General features: G+C 46.0%; 1 protein-coding gene across 3 annotated transcripts in view; it reads right to left on the bottom strand.

Moving 5' to 3' along the window:
* MACF1 (microtubule actin crosslinking factor 1) overlaps positions 1-26,761 on the bottom strand; it is a 1,225,213-nt gene that overhangs the window by 652,906 nt on the left and 545,546 nt on the right. For all 3 annotated transcript variants that reach the window (XM_069223412.1, XM_069223414.1, XM_069223413.1), the window contains 7 exons: positions 21,985-22,200; positions 21,478-21,609; positions 11,211-11,444; positions 9,998-10,147; positions 9,070-9,303; positions 5,467-5,676; positions 3,506-4,033 (listed from right to left, as the gene is read on the bottom strand). In XM_069223412.1, the coding sequence (XP_069079513.1) occupies positions 3,506-4,033; positions 5,467-5,676; positions 9,070-9,303; positions 9,998-10,147; positions 11,211-11,444; positions 21,478-21,609; positions 21,985-22,200 (1,704 nt within the window). The remainder of the gene's footprint in view (positions 1-3,505; positions 4,034-5,466; positions 5,677-9,069; positions 9,304-9,997; positions 10,148-11,210; positions 11,445-21,477; positions 21,610-21,984; positions 22,201-26,761) is intronic.

Raw genomic sequence — 26,761 nt, 5'->3', positions numbered from 1 at the left:
GAGGGGATGAGTGACGTGTGAGTCACTGTTTGGTTGTAGGTGTTTTGGGGCTTGTAAATTTTCCCCTGCCTCTAGGGAATTGTCCTCCTCTGTATTGGCCCCGAAAGCCTCTCCTTTGGTACTGTCCCTGGTAGGTGGACGGTGTTGAATGTGAAGTACTGGCTTGTGTGGCTTGACCCCGAAACCCCCCTCTAAAGGTTGTCTTGCGGAAGGTGTTGAAAGTGCCTCTGCTCTGCGGGGAGTAGAGCGCGCCCATGGCTTTTGCAGTGTCAGTGTCCTTTTTTAGCTTCTCAATTGCCGTGTCCACTTCAGGTCCGAACAATTGTTGCTCATTGAATGGCATATTGAGCACCGCCTGCTGTATCTCTGGTTTAAAACCAGATGTTCGTAGCCACGCGTGCCTTCGTATGGTTACTGCCGTGTTAATTGTTCTTGCTGCTGTGTCCGCTGCGTCCATAGCGGAGCGTATCTGGTTATTGGAGATGTCTTGGCCCTCCTCAACCACTTGTTTCGCCCTCTTTTGTAGTTCTGTGGGTAGATGCTCAATGAGGTGTTGCATCTCGTCCCAGTGGGCTCTGTCATATTGCGCTAGGAGCGCTTGAGAGTTAGCGATGCGCCACTGGTTTGCAGCCTGTGCTGCGACCCTTTTACCGGCTGCATCAAACTTGCGGCTCTCCTTATCCGGGGGTGGTGCATCGCCCGATGTGTGAGAGTTTGCTCTCTTGCGAGCTGCCCCTACCACAACCGAATCTGTTGGCAGTTGTGAGGTGATGAAAGCTGGGTCTGTGGGAGGTGCTTTATATTTCTTTTCCACCCTCTGTGTTATTGCCCTACTCTTGACAGGCTCTTTGAATATGTCCTTTGCGTGCCTTAGCATTCCTGGGAGCATAGGCAGGCTTTGGTAGGTGCTATGTGTAGAAGAGAGGGTGTTGAAGAGGAAGTCATCCTCGACAGGCTCCGAGTGTAGAGACACGTTATGGAACTCCGCTGCTCTAGCCACCACTTGTGAATATGCTGTGCTGTCTTCTGGTGGTGAGGGCTTTGTAGGATACGCCTCTGGACTGTTGTCTGACACTGGGGCGTTGTATAAGTCCCAAGCATCTTGGTCCTGGTCACCTTGGCTTAAGGTGGTGTGAGCCGGTGAATGTGACGGAGTCTGTGCCGGTGAAAAGTGAGCTACAGGTGGAGGAGAGGGTGGCGGAGTTACCTTCTTCACCTGTTTGGTTTGTGGTGCTTGTTCTTGTTGGAATTCAAGTCTCCTCTTCCTCCTAATAGGGGGAAGGGTGCTTATTTTCCCTGTTCCACTCTGTATAAAAATCCGTTTTTGAGTGTGGTCCACCTCGGTGGATTGTAATTCCTCCTCGAATCTATGCTTTCGCATTTGAGAGGACAGTGATTGTTCCTCTGAATAGGAACCAGTAGTTGGCTCGGTTGCGGGTCGTTTTCGCACCGAAACTATGTCCACGCTCTTTTTCGGCTCCGAGGCGACTTTTCTCTTTTTCGGAGTCGAACCCTCTCGGCGTCGATCCTCCTCGGTGCCGCTGTCTCTGCGTCGAGCAGCTTCGGCTCCGCTATCTCGGCGTCGATCTTTGCCGGCAGCACTATCTCGGTCCCGAGATGGCTGGGTGCCTGTGTCTCGACCCGAGTCGGACGATCTCGGCACTATTTCGGCCTTCTTCGGTGCCGATGGTCGGTCACCGATTTTATGGGTTGAGCCATGGCCTGATGGCAGTGGCGTCCCCTGGGCCTTGTCAGTTTTCTTATGTGCTATCTTCGACGTCTTACTCACTGTTTCATGGTCGTCGAATTCGTCCGAGTCCGATTCATGGATCGAGAAGGCTTCTATTTCTTCTTGTTCCTCGAATTCTCGGTGTCCTGTCGGCGTGGACGCCATTTGCAGTCTTCTGGCTCGTCGGTCCCGGAGCGTTTTTCGGGACCGGAACGCACGACAGGCCTCGCAAGTTTCTTCCCTGTGCTCGGGCGACAGGCACAGGTTACAGACCGAATGTTGGTCTGTATATGGGTATTTGTTGTGGCATTTAGGACAGAATCGGAACGGGGTCCGTTCCATCAGCGTCGATGTCACACGCGGTCGGGCTGACCAGGCCCCGACGGGGGATCGAAAACTACCCCGAAGGGCAACGGAGATGTTATCATTTGGATGCGATGTCGATGCTATCTAACCCGATCCCGAACGCAACAATACCGACGTAATTTTCCGATTTTGAGCTAACTTTCCGTTCCGAAACCCGGAGCGAAAGGAACACGTCCGAACCCGATGGCGGAAAGAAAACAATCGAAGATGGAGTCGACGCCCATGCGCAATGGAGACAAAGAGGAGGAGTCCCTCGGTCCCGTGACTCGAAAGACTTCTTCGAAGAAAAACAACTTGTAACACTCCGACCCAACACCAGATGGCGGGCTATGCACAACATGTGTATCTACAGCGACAGATGCCATCGAACATAAGCTTTCGTGGGAATGAGCTTATTATGGCATCAATATAACAAGGCATAAATATTACCTTAACTGGCATGAAGTTAGGATGGAGTAAACTTACCTGGACCTACGCCTAGCATGGCATATGCCTACATTAAAGTGGGGTTCTCCCTGCTGAGAAACTATCCTGACATAACCAAACTTGCTATAAACTAACCCTGAGCTAAGCTTACACAGAGGTGTACTTACTCATCCTCAAGTTTAACTTGACTGAAGCTTATGAAGGCAAAAATCTTACTTTTGACATTCATTTACCTTGACAGGAGTGTGCCTTAACAGACAACTCTCCATGGGAGCCCAATTACTCTTTCATAAAGTTACCTTGAGGAATGTTTCCTCGGGGATAGCTGTCACTGGCCTAAACATTCCTTGACATCTGTGTATGAAGATATGCGTTTACCATGGCATAAAATGAGTGTAGTTTGAGCTTACATTGGCAAAAGCACAGCATGGCAGAAGCTTTCCCTGGCCTGCATGAGTTTATTCAGACTTGAACTTGTCTAACCCTTGTCCATGCTTACTTAGGCACAGTCTTTAGCTCAAGTGAGTTCAACCAAGTTCTACCACACTGTGGCATCAGCTTAACCGGGTGCAAACTTTGGAATGGGCTAGGGAAGGCATAAGCTCAATAAGTATTTCTTTGCTCGTCTACTTGTTACCACATTTTCAGGTGTATGTGGAAGATTTCTGGCTCTCCTCTCTTTCGAATGTTTAGCTCTATGTGTTACCACAAATCACCCTTCACACATGCCTTATTTCATTTACTTGATGTTTTATTTACTTAAGTACAGCATTGAGCTAGTTTGGATTTTCTAATTAACATGGTGTAATTGTTACTTAACGCCCTGTTGCATGTTAATAAAGTGTGAAAATGCTCATATTATTCTTTTCAGTGCTCTGTCCTTTTTATATAAAACAGTGAAATAAATTTAGAAAAAGCAAATAATGAGGCGGGTTTGTCATGGCATGAGAAGTTTAATGCAAGTTTACCCATCCACAGGCTTACCTTGGCATGAAGAGTGCTATATCTCGATTGCGCATCTTCCAGTTTATCCGTCACCATAGCTGTTGCATGAAGTAACCTACTTTCGTTCCCTTCCTTCTCTGCTGCCTTCTCTAGGTCCATCACCTTCTGCCCAGAAATGGTGATATACCGCAGGTCACCTTTATGAGATATGACATCTTCTGAGAAGCTTCCCTGACGCTGGAGAATCAGCTGCACAGATGCTGGATCTGCGCCTCCTTTGTGCATGGTTTCCAGTTCATGTTCTGAATATTGCAGCCATGCATCAAATTCACTGTGTTCATGTAGAAATTTCTGCAGCTCATCTCGTAGCGCCTGTGCATGCCTGAGCTGGGTTTCTGATTGCAACAAAGAGGATGCATACTGCTCCTTGAGTTCAGAGAGTCTGCTCTGCAGTCTCTGTCTCTCATCCAGTGGAAGACTATGTCCATGCTTATCCAGGAAGGCCTGTGCTGACTGTGTAGCATGAATAAGCTCCTGCTGCTGAGAGAGAAGTTCCTGATGGCTGGCCTGCAAAGAACGTAGACAAGTCTCATGAGAGCAGTGTAGCACTGCTTATGCTTATGGAAAGAAATGCAACACAATCCATTCAAGAGGACAAAACCCCATCTCTATGAACACTGCCCAACAAGCCAGACAGACAGACACAGCTTTCTGTAAACCTACCACCCAGGAGGACATGGCTTCTTCTTCATTACCCAACTACAGGAGGCAATACTTTTTAATATAAATCACCTACTAGAAGAAGTCACAGTTCTGTGTAATTCACCCAACATGGCTGAGAAACACAACTCCGGTTAGATCACTCAAAGAAAAGAAGAAATACAGCACTATCTACACCACCCATAAGAAAGAAAAAACACCAGACCACATAGTACATCGCCAAACCAGGACCAATGTAACTCATGTACACAAACCAGTCAGGTGGAGAAACACAACTTAATATACGTCATCCAACCAGGAGGAAAAACATAGTTCAGTGTATACCATCCAAGAAGTGCAACAGAGCTCTACATAATATATACACCATCCAATCAGTAAGAAATATAGGGCTCGACGTACTACTCCCAAACAAAGAAAAAACATTTTTTATATGCACCAGCCAAATCAGAACAAAACTCAAAACTGTGACCAGGACGGAAACTGAGGGATTACGTAGAGCATCCAAACAAAACAAGTAATACATCTAAATGTGCAGCACCCCTACCCCATTTCTCAATTAGAGTCCCACTGCCAAGCAGCTCACATGGTAAAATATGGAGTAATATATTTATTGCACTTTATAACACTGCTGTAAATTTTAGGAGTTAAACAAAATTCGTGCTGAATTTCATGATTGTTTCATGATTACAACCATCTAGTGGTGGTACAAGAACTTCGCAAAAACAGGTGAAATATGTATTTCAAGGGGATCTTAACAGAACGTTAACAGTGCAGAAGAATGACATTACAGCGACTGGGTGTTGCCCCTTACTCCAAGAGCGGGTGTGGGCATAGAACTTTGAGATACTAGCACACTTTAAATAATTCTTAACCTAGATTTTTAGGCAGCCCTTTACCTTCAAGAGTGTACCGACTTTATTCCAAATAAGTACAATATTCTACAAACTAAGCATCCTACACAACATCCTGTGAAGAAAAGAAACATTAGTCCATGTACACTACCTAATCCAAAAGAGAAAGACAGCTCAGTGTACGCCTAACGGAAAAAAGAATCACAACTCCTGAAATAGTTCACACTGAACACACTTAACAGATGCCACAGATAACTAGTATACATGGACAGCAAAAATGCAATCAATTCTGTCAAAAAGAAATACACATCCAAGCCTTACGACAAACATTTGTATTGTGCATGTGTTTCATAAGGAGTATCCAAATGATAGTGATTTACAAGGTTTGACAGGAGAGTCCGACACTAAATTTTAATTTGCATTTCTGACCTTCATGAGTTCCAGCTGCTGGTCCAGGGTGGTACCAGATGTGCTTGTACTTGTGCCTGGGCCATCACGTGTAGTCTCCTCCACAGGACTGCCATCCACCTGCTGCACATAGCTGTGGGACACAGGCCCATCCTTCTTCAGTGACACTATCCATCCCATGAGGGACTCGATCCGATTTCTCTTTTCCTCCAGCTCCTCTGCTGTTTTCACCTGGAAGAAAACAATATACTTCTCAGGAAGCAGAAGGAAAGAGAAGGCAATTCAAGAGTGAAAGTCTGGGACAGGAAGTAAGAAGGGGGCGGCGAAGGGCTAAAAGCTGGGTAGGAGAAAAAGTTAATGCCTCATCTACTCTCAGACTCCAGCATCTCTTTCCTAGTGTCTGGCAGGGCTAAGAGACAGTCTTCATTTCTGAGCAAGTGCTCCCAAGAGGTAATCAATCGTTAAAGAATGTCAAATAGGGTACTGGTGAATCAAGCTTGGATCACTCCTGCTCTGGGAAATTCAGGAAAGCTTCAAATGGACCCAGGCTCGTGCATGAGCTCCACAGGGATGACCTTGGAGCGGGGCCTGGACTTGTGGCAATATTCCCGCACCTTGTCCGATGAATGTTTCGACTTCTTCTTATGGGACTTACCTGAGGATGTCAGATATGGCAACAATGACTGGCACGGGCGACTCTTGACAGTGGTCCTGGAACCTACCTTGCAAACTGGACAAGTGGCTTGTGAGCAGGTAGAAGCTTCGTAGCCTGCACACAATGGCCTCTGGATTCATGGTCCTGCAATCCTGGTAAGCCTCAGTGTCGTGGTCCTACTTCAGGCACCACAGACACACCAATGGTGGGTCTGCCACAGACATTTGCCTGTGAACAGGCAGACAGGCACAGCAAGGTTTGAAACCAGTCAGTTTCTTGGGAGACATCCTTCCAAAAAAGAAAGGCACACTGATCGAGTGAAGTTGACAAAACAGTTATAAAAAGTCAGTCAAAAAAATGACTGTGGGGAGTTCGAGCTGGATCTGTGCTGATAGCATGGAAAAGAAGGAGCTGAGGTCAGTGCGCTGGGGTGGCACCTACACAGTCACCGCACATGTCACTTCGGGCACAGATGACACCAACGCCATGCGGAGCCGAATGATGCCACCTATTGGCACACCTGGGGACTGCAAAAAAATTTCCAGATCCAGTCAGATGCCTTGGAATAGTCTAAGGTAAGGAATTTGCAGCTAAAAGTCTCTATCAGATACTCACATGCTCTGCGGCTGTCAACAAGGCAGCTTGATGCTTGCCCTCCATACACACTCAAGGCAAAGACATTTAGGAGATGGTGCAGGTCCTTTCTCTGCTCCCTCAAGTCCTGGAGGCCCTTGCATGTCCCTCCTGTGTTCCCAGCAGATAGAGATTTGAGGAACACTGTTATTCCACCTTCCAGGGTTCTTTGTTCAGTTTCTTCAAAGGAAATGAGGGTTTTTCTCTATTCATTGAAAGGCATGCTAATAGAAAGCCAAGTTTTCAACACCTGTTTAAGAATGCCAGGACTAGATTTATTAAACGTATGACTGTCCTTATTCTGTGAAAAACACCAAACAGTTCTAAAAGCACAGGAAACTGGAGTGAATATTTGTTACGAAACAGACAGGAACATTTCAGAATGATCAACCCTGTCACATTAAACGCTGAATCAACTGCACCTTCTTGTCTCAGGGACTTCGGCTGGAGTACTCACTTACACAGGGATGTCTTTAGAGTCGGAGAAGTTTTGAAACCTCGGCTAGTGGAATGTATTTTGCTTCCTTTGCCAGAGGTGGTGCCAGGTGAAAGAAATGAAAGAGCATATTACTTTTATCAGGATGCAGGGCACAGCTGATTTGATCTTGAATTCAATATTCAGACTTGTGTTTGGCTCTATCCAGAGGCTCTATATTATTGTGAGAGGATTACAGATGGCACTGCACTGATCTTTGAACGTTTCCTAGAATGATTCTAGAGCACACCAAAAGGGTGACTGCACCTGTCGTACCTTTGCATTTGCAATGGAATCCTATCACTCATGTTCTTGGCAATAGCTTGTCTGTGTTATTTCCCTTTATTTTTGCCTCGTAGATCTGGTGTGCATTATTCTAAAAGATGTGTAGCTATAACTCACAAATCTGTAAAAGATATGTAACACTGAAACACTATGGCTCGAGAGACTCCAAAGGGAAAAAAAGGCAATGATCAACACATTCCCAGTAACAGTGACGAGCAGCCATTTAAAGCCAAAGCCAAAAAATAAAGGAAACATACACATTTCATTGAAACATGTCTATCTGCCTAACCACAATTTCTCAATTTGCTGGTGACATATGCTTAGAAATATCCAATTGTATTAGATGACAATAAGGGCACTCTACATAATGACGCGTAGATGAAGGATGAAAACAGAACTGAACATATGTGAGGAAGCTCTTTTAGCCATAAGGAGTTTCTAATTGTTTTAAATTACCACATATTCAATATTATTAACTAAATTGAGAATGTGAGATGCCCTAGTATTAAAATTAGGAACTAAAAATCAACCCTTTATCTTACTCTGTGGTTAGCTTCATGATCTCAGGGGTGATGTGCTTGTCACTCAGAATAAATAAGTCAATGCTTTGGTGTTCTCGCTTAGCCTACACAAGAGCCCATACACACAAAATGATGTTTAGTAGATGGTCTCAGGGACAGACACATGCAAAGAAAGCACAGAAAGACATGGAAGCCCGATAAGCCACAAGCATTTTGGCAATATCTAGTCAGGAAGGGCTGTAGGAGTCCACACAGATGAGAAAGAACCTCTGTCTCAAGTAGATCTTTATTGTGAACCTACGCAATTGCGTAGTAAATATAGTAGACTTCTGTAGGAAGTGGCCAAAAAGCCTAGGAGATTGTTCTAAGATCCTGAACCGTGACAGAAAGTGTCAACACAGAAACGGGGCCCATTAGTGGAGGAAGATGATGATAGGGGAAATAGAAGCAATTACATTATCTCTAAGACCTCCTATCTTTATTTTTTTTAATGCTATTCATAGTAGAAAAAGAATAGTTCAGAACATTCTTTGTAGGACACAGGGTGAAATACAAAGAATGGAGAGCAAGGTCACGACGTGTCAGGTAACAAGAAAGGCGGGAAAGAAGTGGGGATTTACAGCTTGGTATAAGGGTTGGTGCACCTGCAAAAAGGTGCAACCATCACTGACTGCTGAAGGAAGAGATGCTTATGCTACACTCTTTTGAGAAGCTGTCTCGGGGATAGGACTACATTTACTGTCAATCCTGAGAAGTGATTTTATGGCATTCGGTGCATAGCTACATCAGCTATCTTCTATACCCATGTCACACTATGTTCCTGATGAGGGCTTAGGCATCACCTCACCTAGTGGTCTCTATGTCACACTATGATCTGGCTGATGGCTCCGGAGCCAGCATACATTCTTTGTGTCTATGTCAAATGAAACTCTTATGCAGGTTTCCAAGGCCATATCGCGTTCTCCATTTTTGTATCATATGATGTTCCTGCTGCATAAGGCCTAAATACCAGAGAGCCCTCTTGTTACCTGATGAAAGCTAATGGCCCAGCTCACCTTCTCAGTCTCCTGTTGCTGAGCTGCAGTCACCGCATTATCCAGTCCTTTTTGGGTGTCAAGGGTTTGCTGCTGCAGTGCTTGATACCTTTCTTTTGTCTTATTCAGCTTCTCCTGCAAGAGCTGCAGCTCTCCAGGACTCATCTTGGACCGGTTCTCCTCCATGAATTCCTCCATGGCCTGTATGGTGCTGGCAAAGGTGAGTGACTTGGCCTGCATGTCCTTCTGGAGCTCCTGTGAATATGGAAGGATTCAGGTACTTAAGAGGCGGGTACAGCGGGAATCAAGTATGGGATAGTAGACACAGAAGCTAGTAACATGCTAGGCGAAATGATTTAAGCGTGTTGTGCTCGGAGGTCACAGAATGGACTCATGGTATTACAGCACGCAAGAAAGATGGCAGCACCCATAACAAAGCTTAGAAAAAACTTTTTTACATTTACATGCAACTCCAATAGGGCTCTGCACTCTTTCTACTCAATGATCCAGATGGAGATCTGCCAACTTCTGCTCCAGGACCCTAATTGTGGTCTGCCCTCCCCTTCTTATTCATCCTTATGAAAGACAGGCACTCTTTCTTCTCGCTACTTATTTACTCAAATGATTATCTGCCCCTAATCAATGATCTCAGTGGTGCTTGCCCTCCCTACTAAATGACCTCATGACACTCTCCTCTTCCTTTCTTAATAAATTCCCACAAAGACAAACCCTCATTTTTAACCTCAGCAGTTTTCTTTCCTCATTCGTAACACCATGGATATTCTTCCGCAATTCTCTGCCACCTGGTACCCCTCTCCATTTGCTCACCCTAAAGGTGCCCAGTGTCTCCACGGTACTCTGATCCCATTCAGTGACCCCCTCACCCCCTGTAAATTTCGTGTGCTGACCCCATTCACTGGCCCTAATGATTCTCTCTCCATTTACCTACCCCTATTGAACTCTGACTGTGCTGCAGGGTGTTCAGGTCTCCGTTACCAGCTGCCACCTGCTCCTTGCTTAGAATGTGCTCTGCCTGCTGCAGCCAGCTGCCCAGCTCCTCCATCTTCTGGTTACAGGCAGCCTGTTGCTCCTGGAGGTTCTAGGGGAAGCAAGATACAAAGAAATGACTGCCTGTGATGCAGCTGGGCTATTGCACACATTACACAGTAAATTCTCACGATAATCGAAAAGAGAATGAATTATTATCTACAAACAGCCAAGAGAAGCAAACACAGAACAGTGCCGTGACCAGTCTTAGAATATGCTCAGAGTGAATGCAGATTGACCCTGAGTGAACAGAGCAGAGAATGACCCTGAATGAGCACAGCCAACTGTGACCCTGAGAGAGCACAGATGGAAGTTGCTCAGTGTAAGTGCTGTGAATTCAGAGTGGCTCTATAAAACTTGCAGCAAATCTGTGCATAGAGTGTTGCTAAAGTAAGGATAACCGTGAGCCCCAAGTGCCCCTGGGTGAGGCAGAACCTGGAATAAGCATTTCAGTTAGTAATGATCAAGCAGAATTGGGAGTAAACGTGACCTCGGTTAGAGGAACTCTGAGTGTCAAGTGAATGTGAGTGAGCCAAGCTAGGAACTTCGAGTGTCCTAGGCTAACAAATCTTTGCGTGAAGAAAGACCATCAATGAGCAGATTTGTGAATACAAGGTTCCCATGCACAAGCACAGTGCTCTGTGACTGCTACTGAGCACAGTTTCAATGATGAAGTTAAGAACAGCTGTGGTGGAGAGCGAGCACAGCAGAGTACAGGGTGAGGAGTGTGTAAATGAAAAAAACTGCTGTGACTGAGCACAAAGAAATAGTGGTCTGGTCCGTTTGGTTGTGTTTGCTCCTCTAAGCACTATGCCTGCCTCTCTGAGTGGTTGAGCATGATGTGTGGTAGTCCGTCCTGTTAAGCTGTCCATGCAGGACCACAGAACAAGAACTGTGGACCACCAAAGAAACCTGCATCACAACGTCAATGATGAAGAAGCCCAAAGAGCTTTCCAGAACCTTCCAGCTTTTCAGCTGTCAAGCGATCCTCTGTGTTAGCACATTAAATCTGAAAAACGCAAAGCAAACATGTTAGAGACAAGGTGACAAATAGACAATGCAAAGGCTCGGCCACACTGTTGATCACTCGCGATGAAGGTCCATGCCCAGCTGACCTGAGCCATGGCGCTGTGCTCGGCCTGCTGCAACTGCTGCTCCAGGGTCTCCTCCTGTGCTGCCAGCCTCTCGCAGAGCTGCCGGAAATCTCTCTGCAGATGGTTCAGAAGTCTCAACAGCTGTCGACTCTGTTGGGGAGTCAAGTCCTGGGCATGCTCAGAAATGAAGAACTGAGTGTCATATGCTGACTCGTCAATCTGCTGCCGGGTGTCAGCCATGACAGGGCGCAGCCCCTGTTGAGGGAAGAGAGAAAAGACTACGACTTAGGAGGCTCCTAGCAGCAGAACTTTGGTCAGCTATGGTCAGGCTTGAGGAAAAATCATTTAGGAACATGCTGAAATATGATATATACACAGCTGTTAGGAAAAAACAACTAGACCAGGAAGAACAGTAGTTATCCGCAGGCTAAGCCAAGGGAATAGAAATGACACTTATCAGCAGTACCATTTTTTTCAGAAATAGCACCCACACAAGATTCGTAAGGAGAATCGAGGACCACTTTTTAAAACTTAATTTTCCTTTTCTAAGATTGTATGTACACATACATTAAAAAGTTCTTATGTCTCTAAACAAAGCTCTGCTCGTTTGCCTTTATGAGCACTGTTGTGGCAGAAGACTCCTAGAATGCTCAGTATGAACGTAGCCTTCTTTGTTCTTTTACAGTCTGTCCGTACAGTCTAAATGTATAAAAAATATATGGAGGCAGCAAAGGACACGTAGGTACCTGAGAAGCATACTCGCACTGAAGAACTGGTAAGTACATTTTCATTCTCAAGTAATAGTTTCTTACAGGATCATAACCTTAGAAATTAAGTAGAGATGAAATAGCAGTACTTCACTGAAGGGGAGTGAAAGTTAAACAGAAAGAACAACCCTTTGTTGCAGCCTATTCTACACCCCTTTGACGGTGACTGTACCACCTGCGATAATCTCACAGAGCATAACCCAACTATAATCAAAGTACTCATGCTTGCAGGAAGTGTGAAAAGACCTCTGAGTTACAGTTTTATCAATTTCTATTAAGAGTGCATAAATTTAAGCGATTGGAAGGGTCTCTGTCCCTTCCGTAGAGTATTTCCTCATAGAATTTGGGAAGCAAGAAAAGAACAAGTTACTTAACTTCGGTAAGACATTTTCTGGTATAGACTCTTCCTAACTGCAGATTCGTCACCTTGTGAATTTTGTCAGGCACCAGTCTAGATTTTGAAACTTTTATAGCAATTCTCTTGTGCCTCCTTAGGTGGCCTAGTGCCGCTCCGTGTCTGTCTTGTTAAGCCCTGGGTGTGACTTCGAGCCCCTAGATACGTCTCACCTCTGTGTGCAGACATCTTTTTCTTTCTGATCTTTGTCCTCACAGTCAGACACACAGCCATCAAAATTAGACTGGGCTGTGTTCAGCTATTTAGATTGGCATCTTATTAATGGACCAAATGAGTCCATGACACAGAACGGGGAGGAGTCTCTACCACAAAAGGCATTTCCAAAGGTAAGTAACATTTTCTTCTGATAGACACTTCTAACCACAGATTCCTCACCTTCTTAACAGATATCAAAGCAGCAGACCTACTCAGGTGGTGGGTCTGTACAATGGCCCAGACCACAAAATCCTGCAGAACAGATCAGGCAAAATGCTCATCCTACCGGACTTAGCTATTAAGGGAGTAATGCTTTGTGACCGTGCGGAGGGACACCCATGTAGCAGCATGGCAAATGTCTGACTGGCACATTGCATTCCATCGCAGTTGTAAGTCCCTTCGATCTCATCGAGTGAGCATGCAAACTTTCTGGGCGCTCCTTTATGTCTAGCCCACAGCAAATCTTAATAAATAACACAATCCATCTGGAGAAGGTCCTGTTTTGCACCGCTTTTCCCTTCTTAGCACCACAGAAGAAAAGTTGGTCATTCTGCTGGTACTGTTTGGTCCGATCAACACAGAAGCTAAGCATTCTGTTTCAATCGAGATGATGAAGCCGTTCTTCCTCATTGGAGGAGTGAGGTGCTGGGAAGGAAGTCAGCAAAGTGATGAACTGACCTGTATACAAGGGCATGACCATCTTGAGCAGGAAAGTCAGTTGTGTTCAGAGGAGTAATTTGTGAAGGAAGAAAGAGGTATATGGCGGTACCAGGGACAATGCCTGAAGCTCACTCACCTGCCTGGATGATGTTATTGCAATGACAAACAATTGTCTTGGTAGTAAAGAGGTCTAAGAGACCAACTGTCCATAGGGGTAAATGGCATGCACATTAAATAGGTGAGAACCAGGTTAAGGTTGTTCTGCAGCATCACAAAAGGTGTTGGTGGGAACATGCGGATCAGCCCCTTAAAAAAAAATAAACAAAAACATCACAACAGGTGACTTGAAGAAGAGTGGCAAATCAGGTGGACTATTCACACCAAAGCCTTGCTGGGCTAACAACAAACAAATCCGTAGAGCATCTGACAGTTGTGCATGCACAGATTGATGTTTCTGGAGTGAAACCGGGCAACAAACTTCTCGCAGAGTCCTGCATAAACAAATATGGTTGATGAACGTCTGGTGGTCAGGAAGACACCAACCACTTTAAGAGGGAGCTCAAAAGTCATTTACTGCCGCTGTTCAATCTTTACACATGGAGATGAAGAATGTGCGGGTGCAAGAATCGGTACTGCTGCTGCAACAGGAGGTCCTGCTGAAGGGGCAGCCAGACTGAAGGACATGTGCTCATGGCCACAAGTTTCGGGAACAAAACTCTCCTCGCCTAGTCTGGGCTACTACGGTGAAGTGTAACTGGTCTTTGATCTTTTTCAGTACTCTGGGCAGAAGAGGTAGGGGCAGGATGGCACATAGAAGCACTGATACCCTCTCCCCCCACAGTCCAGATGGAAGGCACCCCAAGGGAGAGCTGCCTTGGGAACTCCAACATGCAAAAAAAGTTGACACTGCACATTCTCTGAGGTGGCAAACAGATCGAGACAGTGTTCTCCCCACTGCTGAGATGCCCTGTGGCACATCCAAGTGTAACTCTCATTTGTAATGGACTAGGCAATGTCAGCTGAGTCTGGATGCCAAGACTTTTCACAATCCAGCCAGGTGCTCACCAATCAGGGAGAGCAGTGCTGCATATCCACATCGAAGGAGCACGGAAATAAAGAAACTGATATCAGGGCTAGTTCTGATATGCAGTTCTACTTGGTTACCTCGGGATGGTTAGGGAGTTATAGCAGAGCCAGGCTGTGCCACCTACTGGCATACGGCAGCTTTGTTGAAACAGTCTCCAGATCCAATCTGGGAATCCAGGAGTTATTCTAAAATTGAGTAACCTGTGGTTATAAGTATGCATCAGAAATTATCCTATCCTTTAATGACTAGATTGCAAACTAATATTTGGTTCAATATTTTACATTTATTTGTCATGTTCAGAAAAACACAGATCTAGTTTAATATGAGTATGCTGCACAGCCAGGTATAGCTGATTAGATATCTAAAAAAAAAAAAAAAAACACAAGGCACAAGTTTGCCGCGTTGACACCAGTTTCTTTTCACAACTTTCCATGCCAGAAGAGCAGAACCATGAAAAACACTGACCACTGGTGCGTCAAAACTAAGACCCACAAAAGGCAGTCCTTGTCCATAGAAATCAGTTCGCAGAGCGAGGAGGATGGGTGGTTGGTAAGGAATCTGCAATCAGATAAGGTGTTACTGAAGGTAAGTGACTTGTCTATCTGACAGAGACATCTAGTTGCAGATTCCTTACCTTAGAATAGATACCCATCCCCAGAGGATGGGTCTGCAACCTAAGATCATAGTAGAAAGTCCTGCAGGACCGCACAGGCAAAGTGCCCGTCCTTATGGACCTGACTGTCCAGGCAGTAGTGTTTGGTAAACATGTGCAGAAAAGCCAACGTTAGTGCCTGACTGATATCAAGGTCTAGAAATCGGCATGCTAATGTAGTGGTTGCAGCCTTAGCTCTGGAAGAATGAGCATGTAAACTCTCAGAGGGTTGCAAAGCAAATTGGTATGCAGAGAACATGCCATTTGGAGATGGGCCCCTTCTGCACTGCCCGACCCTTGTTTGCACCCACATAACTGACAAAGAGTTGATCATTCACCCTGTACTCTTTTGTACGGTCAAGGTAGAATGCCAATGTTCTTTTTGCGTCCAGGCAAATAAGTCTTTAAAGTGAGGGTGCATAAAAAGTAGACAAGGTGATGGATTGGCCTAAATCAGTGGTTCCCAACCTTATGACTTCTATGGACATTCACTTTACCATTACTGGAAGCTGAGGACCCCCACTGAATTATTATTGGAATCCGAGGACACCCCACTGAATCATTACTGAAAGCTGGGGACCTAATTTTTTATTATTATTTAACTTTCTCAGCAGTCGCGGACGCCCTAAGGAGGCTTCACGGAACCCCAGAGGTCCCCGGACCACAGGTTGGGAACCACTGGCCACACAAAAGGGCGTGACCACTTTTTGCAAAAAGGAAGCCGTAGTGCAAAGCACCACTTTGTCAGGATAGATGGAAAGGTAGGGCGGCTTAGATCACAAGGCCTGAAGCTCACTCACCCTGAAGGCAGAGGTAAAGGACACAAGGAAGGCTGTTTTCAAGGCAAGAATCCTGAGAGGACAATTGTGGAGCAGCTCGAAAGGAGCGCACATCAGTAAGGTGAGGACCAAATTGAAGTCCCACTGAGGCAGAATGAATGGGGACCGAGGAAACATACGAGTAAGTCCTTTGAGATACCTATTTACAATAGGAGACTTAAACAAAGAAGGTTGGATCAGGCAACCACAAAAGATCAGGAATGGTTGATAGATAACCTTCAAGAGTGTCCATAGCAGACCCCTGCTGGGCCAGAGAAAGGATGAACAAAAAAACCTCAGAGAGAGGGGCAGAAGGGGGGTCAACACGCTTTTCTGTGCACCATGCCTAAATTCCTTTTAACGACAGGAGTATACCTTTTTGGTGGAGGGGCGCCTGGCTGCCAAGATTACATTGCAGACTTCAGGAGGAAGGTCGAAGGCTGTCAAATGTCGCCACATAATCTACACGTAAGAAGAGTTGACAGGTTCGGGTGGAGAAGGATCCTCCCCTGCTGCTGCGAAGATCCTCCCAAAGGGGCAGTCGGATCGGAGGATCAATGGCCATCGTCAGCAGCTCGGGATACTAGACTTTCTGTGCCCAGCCAGACCCAGCAAGGATGACTTGAGCCCGGTCGTTCTTGATCTTCTTGAGAACTCTGAGCAGTTGTGGTATGGGCAGAAAGGCGTACATGAGACCTGAGTTCTACTCCAGATGAAAAGCGTTGCCAAACGATTACTGCTTTGGAAGCTCCTAAATGGAATACTGCTGACTTTGCACGTTCTCTGCAGAAGCAAACAGACCTAACCAAGGCTCTCTCCACTGCTGAAAGAGACCTGGTGCTACCTCCAGATGGAGACGCCATTCGTGATCGGCTAGGCATTGTCGGCGGAGTTTGTCTACTCTGGCATTCAGAGAGCCCGCCAGATGTTGAGCCACCAGGGAAATGCCCTGTTGTTCCACTCACGTCCAGAGGCGCAGACTCCTGACAAAGGGATTCACGACCCCACCCGCCCTGCATGTCGCAGCACAACATGGCGGTGGTGTGGTCTGTGAATACTTTCACCAACTTCCCCTTGACAGAGGAAAGAAATGCCTTCAGCGTTAGTCGCATCAATTGGAGCTTTAACATGCTGATGTGGACTCTGGATTCCACTGGAGACCAAAGTCCTCTGATCTCCTAGTCTTTCGGATGGCACCCCCACCCCAAAAGTGACACATCTGTCACTACTATAAGTTCTGATTGGGGAAGGGGGAGGAGTCTGCCACTGACCCAATTGCGGTTCATCATCCACCACTGCAGGTCTTTCGCAGTTCCCTCTGAGATCTGGACCATGTCGGAGAGATGTTCCTGATGCTGCGCTGACTGGCACTTCAGGTCCCACTGCAGAGCCCGCATATGCCATCTGGCATATTTTACCAGCAGGATGCAGGAGGCCATGAGGCCCAGCAGCCTCAGAGTCCATCTCACGAAACCCAGGACAGAGGCCGAAACATCAGTATCAAAGCATGAATTTCCTGGACTTGCTGCTCAGGAGAATAACCCTGAAACTGCAGTGTCCAGAACATCTCCTATGAAAGACAGTGTCTGAGAGGGAGTCGGGTGTGTCTTCAGCATGCTTATAGTGAACCCCAGCGAATGCAGGAGGTTCACCCTAGTCTGGAGGTGGGAGAAGACCGTCTGGGCTGAGTCCACCTCAACAGCCAGTTGTTGAGGTAGGGAATGAATGAAATCCCTGAACTGGTCAGATGAGCTGCGACCACTACCATCACCTGGTGAACACCTGAGGGTAGCTGGTAAAGCCAAATGGCAGCAAGGTGAACTGAAAGTGTTCGTGGCATACCTTAAAACGCAGGTAACACCTGTGGGCAGGCAGAATTGGAAAATTAACATACGCATCCTGTAAGTCCTGTGATACCAACCAATCTTCTAGGTGTAGAGCAGACAAGACCTGAGCCAATGTGAGCATCTGGAACTTCTCCTTCTTGAGGAAGAGATTTACTGTCCATAGGTCTAGAATAGGGTGAAGACCCTTGTTCATTTTGGGTATGAGAAAGTAGTGGGAATAACAACCACTGCCTACTTCTGATATTGGGATCCTTTCTATGGCTCTTCTTGGCCAAGAGAGCTGTAACTTTCTCGCGGAGCAGTGACAAATGATCCTTTGCCAGCCGTTCGGATGCTGGCTGTATGGAGGTGGAAAGGGAGGGCATAGCCCTGCCTGATGATCTGCAGTACCCAGGCGGCTGATGTTATGGACTACCAGTGAAGGAGATGCTGGTGTATTCTCTCTCCAACTGGGCCAGCATGGTCCTGCAGATCCAACCAGAGAGCTTTAAGGCTGCAGCTGCCGTGAGCTGGTTAGCAGATGAATTCTGCCCTGCAGACCCTCTAGGTCTGAAGGAACCACACCCTCGTCCTCACATAGCCTGGGTTGGTTGAGTGGGCGTGGTACCACGCACCTTCCGTAGCTACAAAAGGGGTGGAAGACAGACAGTGGGGACAAGGGGTTGCCGAGAGGCCCAAGGCCTTGGCCATATCCCTAGATTCCTTAAGGCGCTCCAGCGCCGAGTCCGCCTTCTCGCCAAACAAGTAAGTGCCATCAAAGGGCATGTTCATCAGGTCTGCCTTGACATCCCTCGAAAAACCAGATGTCCTCAGTCAGGCATTGCACCTTAAGGCCATTGTCAACGAAACCGCTCTGCCTAGCGATTCAGTCGTATCTAAGCCACACCAAATGGTGAACTTAGCTGCGTTCTTTCAGTCTTTTACTGCTTGGGAGAGTATGGCCTGGGCATCCTCCAGGACCTGAGGCAGCACTTGCTCAACCGTAACCCAAATGGTATGCGAGAAATGGCCCAATAAGCAGAGGTGTTCACCAACCTCAGTGCCAGGCTGGATGAATAAAACAATTTCTTCCCAAGATGGTCCAGCCTCTTAAATTCCCTGTCCGGGAGAGCAGAAAGAAATGTGCCAAGGGAAGTGGAGGCTTCCAAGCTCTCTGGGGTGGAATGTTGACCAAGGAAGCTAAGGTTGCTCGGCACAGGGGAATGGCAGAGACGATCATTCTATTTACAGGAGCCTCTGTGCTGGGCAGGACGTCTCTAAGTTTATTACAGGGCAGAATGGGTTCAGATGTAGAAGCGCCAGGCTGATGCACTTCCATCAAGATGTTCGTCTTGACAGCCACTGTGGGCAGTTCGAGGTTAAGGACCTCCAATGACCTACGCACCACCACTGCACAGGAAGCACCCTCCTCAGAAGCCACAGTGGGGGGAAGAGAGCAAGCCAGTATCTGGAGAGGTGTCCAGACCACTGGCCTCTCCTGGCTCCTCATGCAAGTCCAAAGTACTCTCCAACTGGTGTTACAAAAGATCCAGTGACCTCTCCCACTCTTCTCCCATGCCTGGCTGTGTAAAATAAGGCTCAGTGAACAATCTGGCACCTGTGGGCACCGTCAGCACTGGAATTGGCGTCATGCATCACTGTTCCGGCTCCGGATCATCTGGAATCAGAATGTGGCTCACAATGCCAGCGGGAGCTGATGACAGGATCCTCGGGATCAAGACTGGTGCCAGAGAAGGTCATCTGGGTACAACCGGCGCCGGTCCGGATACAGAACCTGATCCATGTGACCCATCGGAGCTGAAGCTGAAGCCGCCGGCATGGAACCGGATGGGGCTTCCTCTGACCCCGCGGGCCTAAAGGCGCACCAGAGAGGTCGGCACACTTGAATAAGTGGCGCATGGCCTTGTAAAACACTTTGATTTGAGCAGGTGTTGATCTGGCTCCCAGAAACGGGGTGAGGCGCGGAGTCAAACTTGGCAACGGCTCCGAAGAACAGTAGTGGGAACACTGATGTTCCCCGCTCGTCTCCCCGGTCAACGGACGAGGTAAAATTGAAGTCATCTTGGATGAAGACTTCTTCTTGTGTCTCTTCCCTGAGTATCCTGAGGACCTCGATGAGACAAAGATCATTTGGGGCTCCTGGAGCGGTCCTGCAGCCTCCTTCTCAACCAGTCACTCTCGAGTCACCAGAGGCAAATGAGATAGGTGGTCTGTAATGGACAAGGTGCAGTGACAGGCGCTACATGGCTTGAACCCGGCCTTTCCCGATGACATCCTCGACAAACTTGAAAAAAACCTTGACAAAAGTTTAAAAAAGGCCTGTTAAAAGTGACAGAGGTGTAACTCTCTCCAGATCTGAACTAACTGGTGTGGAAAGAAACAAACTGATGACCGCGCCTATATAGGTGACCGCAACATCTCTTTCGGAGCAAACGATGGCACGCAGAGCCGAATGGATCCACCACATGGCATGAGCTGGGGCATTGCTCGAGCAAAGGTTTTCGCATCCAGTCTGACGCCTTGGAACAACAAAGGTATTGAATCTTCAGCTAAAAGTCTCATCAGATCGGTGTAGTTAGCTTTTACTCCCCCTTGTCAGGCCGCCCCAACATTATAGTTTATCATTTACTCTCATGTAGGAGAACTTGGTGAATATGACCTCTGTGAATACTTAACGGGTATCCCTTCTTATAGCATGGTGGAAAGAGGAGAGGGTTTTTTCTCTAAAAACGCATTAATAGTGTAACTCTCAACATCTACTTATTGGCAAACCTTCCAATGTGTCAGTTCTTCATATTGAGTGCCTTAATTACTGAGCATGAGGTGGCCCTTCTCTTTGCTACAAAATGAATTGGTCATCAGTGCATTTATGTCATTCAGAATGCATACAATTTTTTTGTTTCTTTTACGTTATACCCCTGGAAATCAAATCTGAAAAAACAGAACCCACCAGCGCCATACTAAGGCTGTTCTGCTATGTACCCTACAGCTGAGAAAAATTACTTCCTGGTTCTTTCAATGTGGTGCTGGGTAGTTTCCAGACTATTGGGCACTCCTGGGCAGAACTTTTCTCTTACTTTCTCTTTCCACATAATTAGAATGTCAGAAGTAGAGAAGGCATGATGACTACTGTGGTGCCGAAGGATTAAAAAAAAAAACATAACTGAGAGAAAGATTAAACTGAAACCCAAACTGACAAACAATATACAAATCTAAGAAGTTCTAACTGAAATGGGGCAAAGATGAGCACGATACAGCAAAGAATAGCGTACAGACTCTCAACTGCAGAGTGGAATGCGAATTGCTAATCAGCCACTAAACAGTGCCACCCCCAACCAAAGGGTCAGCATGGCAACTTAAAATTCAGGTGCTTTAGTCCTTTTTGTAAATCTGCATTTGACAATTTTCATTTTTTGAGTTTTAAAGAGAAGAATTAGAAAAGTGTGGTGGTGACTGATCCTACAGCAAAATTTCAACAATTATTTGGTTACCCTTAAAAGAAATTGTGCGTTTGCATACGCATTTCTCACAGGTAGAGCTATTCAGAAATCAAGAATAACCGTGAACGTTACATGATGGAGAAACTACTAATTACCCACCTGTTACTCTACCATCCATAGTTCCCCACATAGAGGTGGTGGACAATTCCAGGCTGAGGATGTGGATATCATTGAGGTTCTCATCAAAACACCCTTCTTGGTAGCCCAGAACTATTGTCTTCATGATCTAAGGTCTCATACAAAGGAAGTTGCTGCAGGCCAAGTATGCCATTCAGTGGATTATCTTATAAATCTGCGAGCGCACCCAATGCTGATTGTGAGCGAGACGGTGTCTTTCAGGGCCTCACCTTATAAAGCTGCTGAAGCGCCTCTAGACTGACAGTGTCTGTGGCTTCCAGGGAATGTGCTGCCTGGCTCACCCGATCCAGAAGAAGCTGCAGTTTATTTAGAAGTCTTTGTTCCTCATTTTGAATTTTGTCCTTAAAATAAAAATATTTTCAAAAAGTGAATGACCAACAGATAAAACAGACAAAGGGTGCTTTTTCCATTGGTGTTGGGAGGCAGAATGAGGAAGGTGGGAACTAATATCTTCAACAGTCTCTATGTATGCCCTGTTACAGACACACCAGCATAAAGTTTAAGTCATAAAACTTGCAAACCATACCCAAGCACACCTCTTCATATCCAATATCCACCTCACATGTACTCCCCTAAAGCATGTCCATGACATGAAAACCCTGTGTCATGGACACAACATGTCTGATTCTGCTGTAATGCAGAGCTCTGAAGTCTATGGGGCCTCCTTCACATTTTCAGCTCAGACTACAATTAAGCACTCCCATGGCTCTCCTCACCTTTTCCACTTGGGCTGCAGCACACAGCTCCTGCATCCAAGTCTGTGAAGCCTCCAAGATGGACTTAAATGATTTCTGCAGGTTATTTGCATCTTTTTCTAAGGCTTTCAATAAAGGCTGAGGAACCTCATGAGGTCGGATGGACAACATTTGACTGACAACACCCAGCTCATGGTGCACAGGGAGAATGAGATGCTCTAGCTCAAGTCTGAGCTCCTGAAAGAGAGGACAGACAGTGGATGTGAAAGAGAGGCATGGGTCAAGCAAATACAACAGCAACTCCCATAGGGACAGTTTAGCCCATCTGTTCATAGAGGGGATAAGCTATCCATGACTGAGTAAACTGCAGTGAGTAAATGACATTGTATAATTCCAGTGCTAACAGTCACATTTTACACACTTTTCCACGACATCACATGTAGTCAAATTCAGAAATGATGTCTTTTTGTCTTAAGTGGGTCAACTGAAGAACATGTTATTCACTTCTGGTAACATTTTACCGACCTGTAGATTTTTTTCCTCTTGAATCTCCTTCAGGGGTCAGACTGGATCCTGAAAACGTCAATAGCTCTCTCATTGCCAAAAGGTTGCTCAACAGCTTTGGGACCATTCAAAACATGACAGAGCCATACATGGTGCCAACCTGGAGCACTGATGTCTGTTCCCCATCCCTTTTTCCATGCCTCAGAGGCGGAACCTAGGCTGATGACATTGACAGAAAATGCAGGGTTCAGAACTAACTTTGGACCATATCAATTGCAAGGGAATTCATCAGAACAGAGAAGACAGTGGGTTCACTGAGGAACTTACAAGAAGAGTATCTACCAGGAATACAAACGTCACCAAACCTATGTAGCGTGTTCTTCTGATCAATACTTTCACTTGCGGATTCCTCAGCTCTTAAAACAATACCTAAGCAATACCTTCTAGAAGGTAAATCCTAAGAGGTAGTAAAACCAAGGCATCCTGCAACAGATCAACAAAAAAACGGTCTTTGAGAACTTTGGAGTCAAGACAGTAATGCCTAGTAAGAGTGCGGAACAAAGTCCATGTGGCAGATTGGAAAATATCCAACACTGAAACATGCAGAGAAAAAAAACTGAAGCAGTAGTCTTCCCCTGATGGAAATGGCCATGTCTGCCTTCAGGGGCCCCTTTGTGGCGAGGGTTTAGCAGATCTTAATGCTTAGAGTAATCAGTGTGTAACTGTCCTCTTCTGAATTACCTTCATCTTCCTGGAGGCACTGTAGCTCACGAAAAGTTGGCATTACCCCAAAATTGATGGGTTCTGTCAATGTAAAAAAAAAATGATAAAGAGGCAGATAGAACACTGGCAATCTGATCGACTGGGACACATGAAAGGGAGTGACTACTTTAGGAAAGAGAGAAGCTTTAGTCTACAGGACAAGCCTATAGAAAACAATTAAATGAAAAGAAGCTGGACAGACAAAGCCTGTAGCTCACAAAAGCACTGAGCCAAAGAAAAAGCGATTAAAGAGTGAACAGCCTCTAAGAACAATAGTAGGGTTCTCAAAAGGTGATTGGATCAGAAAACTTAGCTCCTGAGTAGAGTCTCACTGTGGCATGATAAATGGAGAATAGGGGAAAAAATGGGTCGGTCCCATCTAAAATTACATAACAAGAGGAGACAAACAATGATGACTTATCAACAAAGAAAAGCCAAAAGGGCCAGTAAATAGCCTTTAACAATGCCCACAATAAAGCCTTGTCAGGCCAGAGACGGAATAAAATGTTAAATATATCATAAGTAATCAACAACCTCCCCAATGCACTACAAAACAAGCCATGTCCAACATCATGAAGAAAAGACAGGCCAGTAAATAGTCTTTAACAGTGTTCCAATAAAGCCCTGTCTGGCCAGAGATAGCGCTAAGAGTTAAATATACCATAAGAAATCAACAACCTCCTCAACGCACCACAAAACAAAGAATGACCAACATCATGAAAAAAGGACAGGCCTCATGCTGACAACATGACTTCCACCACCTTGGTACGCAGGTCAACAGAACAAAAGTTACCCTGCTCAATCTCTAGAGCAGTGGTTCCCAACCTGTGGTCCGAGGACCCCTGGGGGTCCGCGAAGCCTCCTCAGGGGGTCCGCGACTGCTCAGAAAATACACTAAAATTAACAGATTAGGTCCCCAGCTTTCAGTAATGGCTTAGTAGGGGGTCCTCGGATTCCAATAATGATTCAGTGGGGGTCCCCGGGTTCCAGTAATGATAAAGTGGGGGTCCACAGATGTGAAAAGGTTGGGAACCACTGCTCTAGAGGGTCAACTGCAACAACAAGGTGATGGATGTGTGCTTGAATTAATTTCAGCCAATAGCAATCACTCAGACTTCATCCCAATTCATTATTTTTTGCCCACGATGCTACCGGAGTTTGGAACCAGCCATGTGCAAATAAACCTTGACCCTGAACCAGAATACAAGCCACCTAAAACCACTTTTGCACTGATAAGGGCTCATCAGCCAGGTATAGCTTGATTTCAGTGGTACAGTGAGCATAGATCCCACATATGGGCATACCTGACACACTCAGGGCGACAGTGAGGCCCAAATGAGGCACTTCTGTAGCTACATCATGTGCCAACAAGTTTGAAGGACCAGCAACATGCAGAAAGCGACCAGATACTGGAGGAGCAGACTGACAGGATGGAAGAAGTGCTCCCCCTGAATAACCAGGAACACAGCCGGAATGTCCCAAAACCACTAGGCATGCAAAAAGGCCTTAAGAGCGATAGTGCCCATCCTCCACCACAATAAAGAGAAGATGCTGAGTCGACTGGTGACAAGACTTGAGATGATTGATCTAGAACCAAAGGTGCAAAGACATGAAGGCCGTGGTCAGAAGGTCATCTGATACAAGCTGCAGCGAGGCCGCCTTCAGGAGCCAATTGCTAAGGCATGGGAACATAGAGATCCTGACCTGTAAAGATGTGCCCCAACCACTGCCATGATCTTCATATAGACATGAGGGTCCTATGTCAGCCTAAAGGTAATGAACGTAAATTGATAGTGGGTGGAACCCATCATAATATACAAATATATCCTAAGTGACTGCAGTATCAGTATATGAAAATAAGTATTGTGTTAGCTGATAGGTATAAGTAAGTCTTCCAGCTTCAGAGCAAAGAGGACCTTGTGTGATAAAACATCACAAATGTGTCCTCCAGAGCAAAGAGGACCTTTGTGAGGGAGATCATGAATTTCTCACTGCAAAGGAAGAGTACAGAACATGAACATTCTGCAAGAGAAGAACTAGTAACTAAAGGGAGGAAAGTGCATCTCCATTGGAAGATCTCTAGGATCCAATGATGCTTGGTGATGGACTACCGGTTAGTCAAGAAAAATGACACCCTCCACTTCACTGGCCGACCCTGTAAACTTGAGGATGAACTAGAATGGTTTGGTGGAGGAAAAAGAAGAAGGCTGGTCTTGGTCACGACGACCCTTGAAGCTGCCACCCCCCAATTAGATACAACACAAATTGCTAAGCTGTTGCACAAGATGGAAAAATTGTCATTGCTGTCAAGGCAGGCCATGAGAATAAAAGGATCACAAAGGTCATACGGCAGATTTGGAACTAACATTTGTGGCATTTGAGAGAAAACATGGGAGTGATGGGTCAGAAGGCATTTCACATTCATGGAAAGAAGGTTCAGGCTCACTGAATAAAATGCCATTTTCCCATTGCTTCAATCCATTTCAATCCCTTAGTAAAGAGGGTTGACAGGGAAAAGTCAGGATTCTGTTTGGAGAAAGTGGAAGCTTGTGCAACAAGACTCTCCAGGGAACGGTGATCCGTCAAGAACTCTAGGTCACCCGGCTCTAGATGATGTTAATATTGTAGTTCAGATTGGAAGCTAGTTTTGCTCAATTCAACCAATATGGACTTCAATAAAGCTTCGCTGAAAGGAAACAAGGTCTCTACAGAAGAAGAGGCAGGTTGCAGGAGTTGCATGAGGAGGCTTCCTTTATTTTCTTCCCTGGGTAAGGGCAACTCCAAAACTTCTGCAACCTTGTACAAAACAGTCACAAAAGGCCACATCACCAGTGGGCAGCCCCAAAAGGCACACCAGAAAGTTCTCACGAAAGTATCCAGGCCACTGTCATTCTGTTGGGACAACTGGTCAAAAACATCCATCCCAGCAAGGGCAAGAAGGCTGTTTGCCTCACTGCTGTCATTTTCATCAACTTAGACTGACCAGCATTTGGATGTGGTCAGATTCACAGTCAGATGTCTCATCAAGCTGACCACCATAACCATCATGAGGCACGGTTTGAACTGGAAGTCATTCTGAACTTTCTCCTGTGCTTTACGCCTCTATCTAATCAAAACACCCTTTGTCTTTAGAAAGCTGGACACATTTTGAAACAACCAGCGAGCCTTCAGCAGTGAAGTAGGTGCCCGCCCTGGAAAGACTTCAGAAGGAGACAGACCAGGTTTTAATGGAGCCAGAACAGGAGATATAGGCAGAAGCCCAGTCAGAGACCTCAACGCCTGATTAGGTCTCAAAGGCGTACCAGATGGAGATACAAACGAGTGAAAGATGGCCACAGCAGCCTGGGTGAAGGCTGCCATATCAGCTGGCTTTGCACCATGTACCAGAATATCCTGAAAAGGAGTAATAGACTACAGAAACAGTTTAGCAATTGGTTCAAAGCTCATCAACACAGGCTCAGGGAATGACCCTGCAGACCTAAGGATGCTCCTTGAGCATGATCCACATTGATAATTGGAATAACCCTCTTGC

The sequence above is a fragment of the Pleurodeles waltl genome, chromosome 3_1 (assembly GCF_031143425.1).
Source record: "Pleurodeles waltl isolate 20211129_DDA chromosome 3_1, aPleWal1.hap1.20221129, whole genome shotgun sequence".
In the NCBI taxonomy this organism is placed as follows: Eukaryota; Metazoa; Chordata; class Amphibia; order Caudata; family Salamandridae; genus Pleurodeles; species Pleurodeles waltl.
This window is presented reverse-complemented; position numbering and strand designations above follow the sequence as displayed.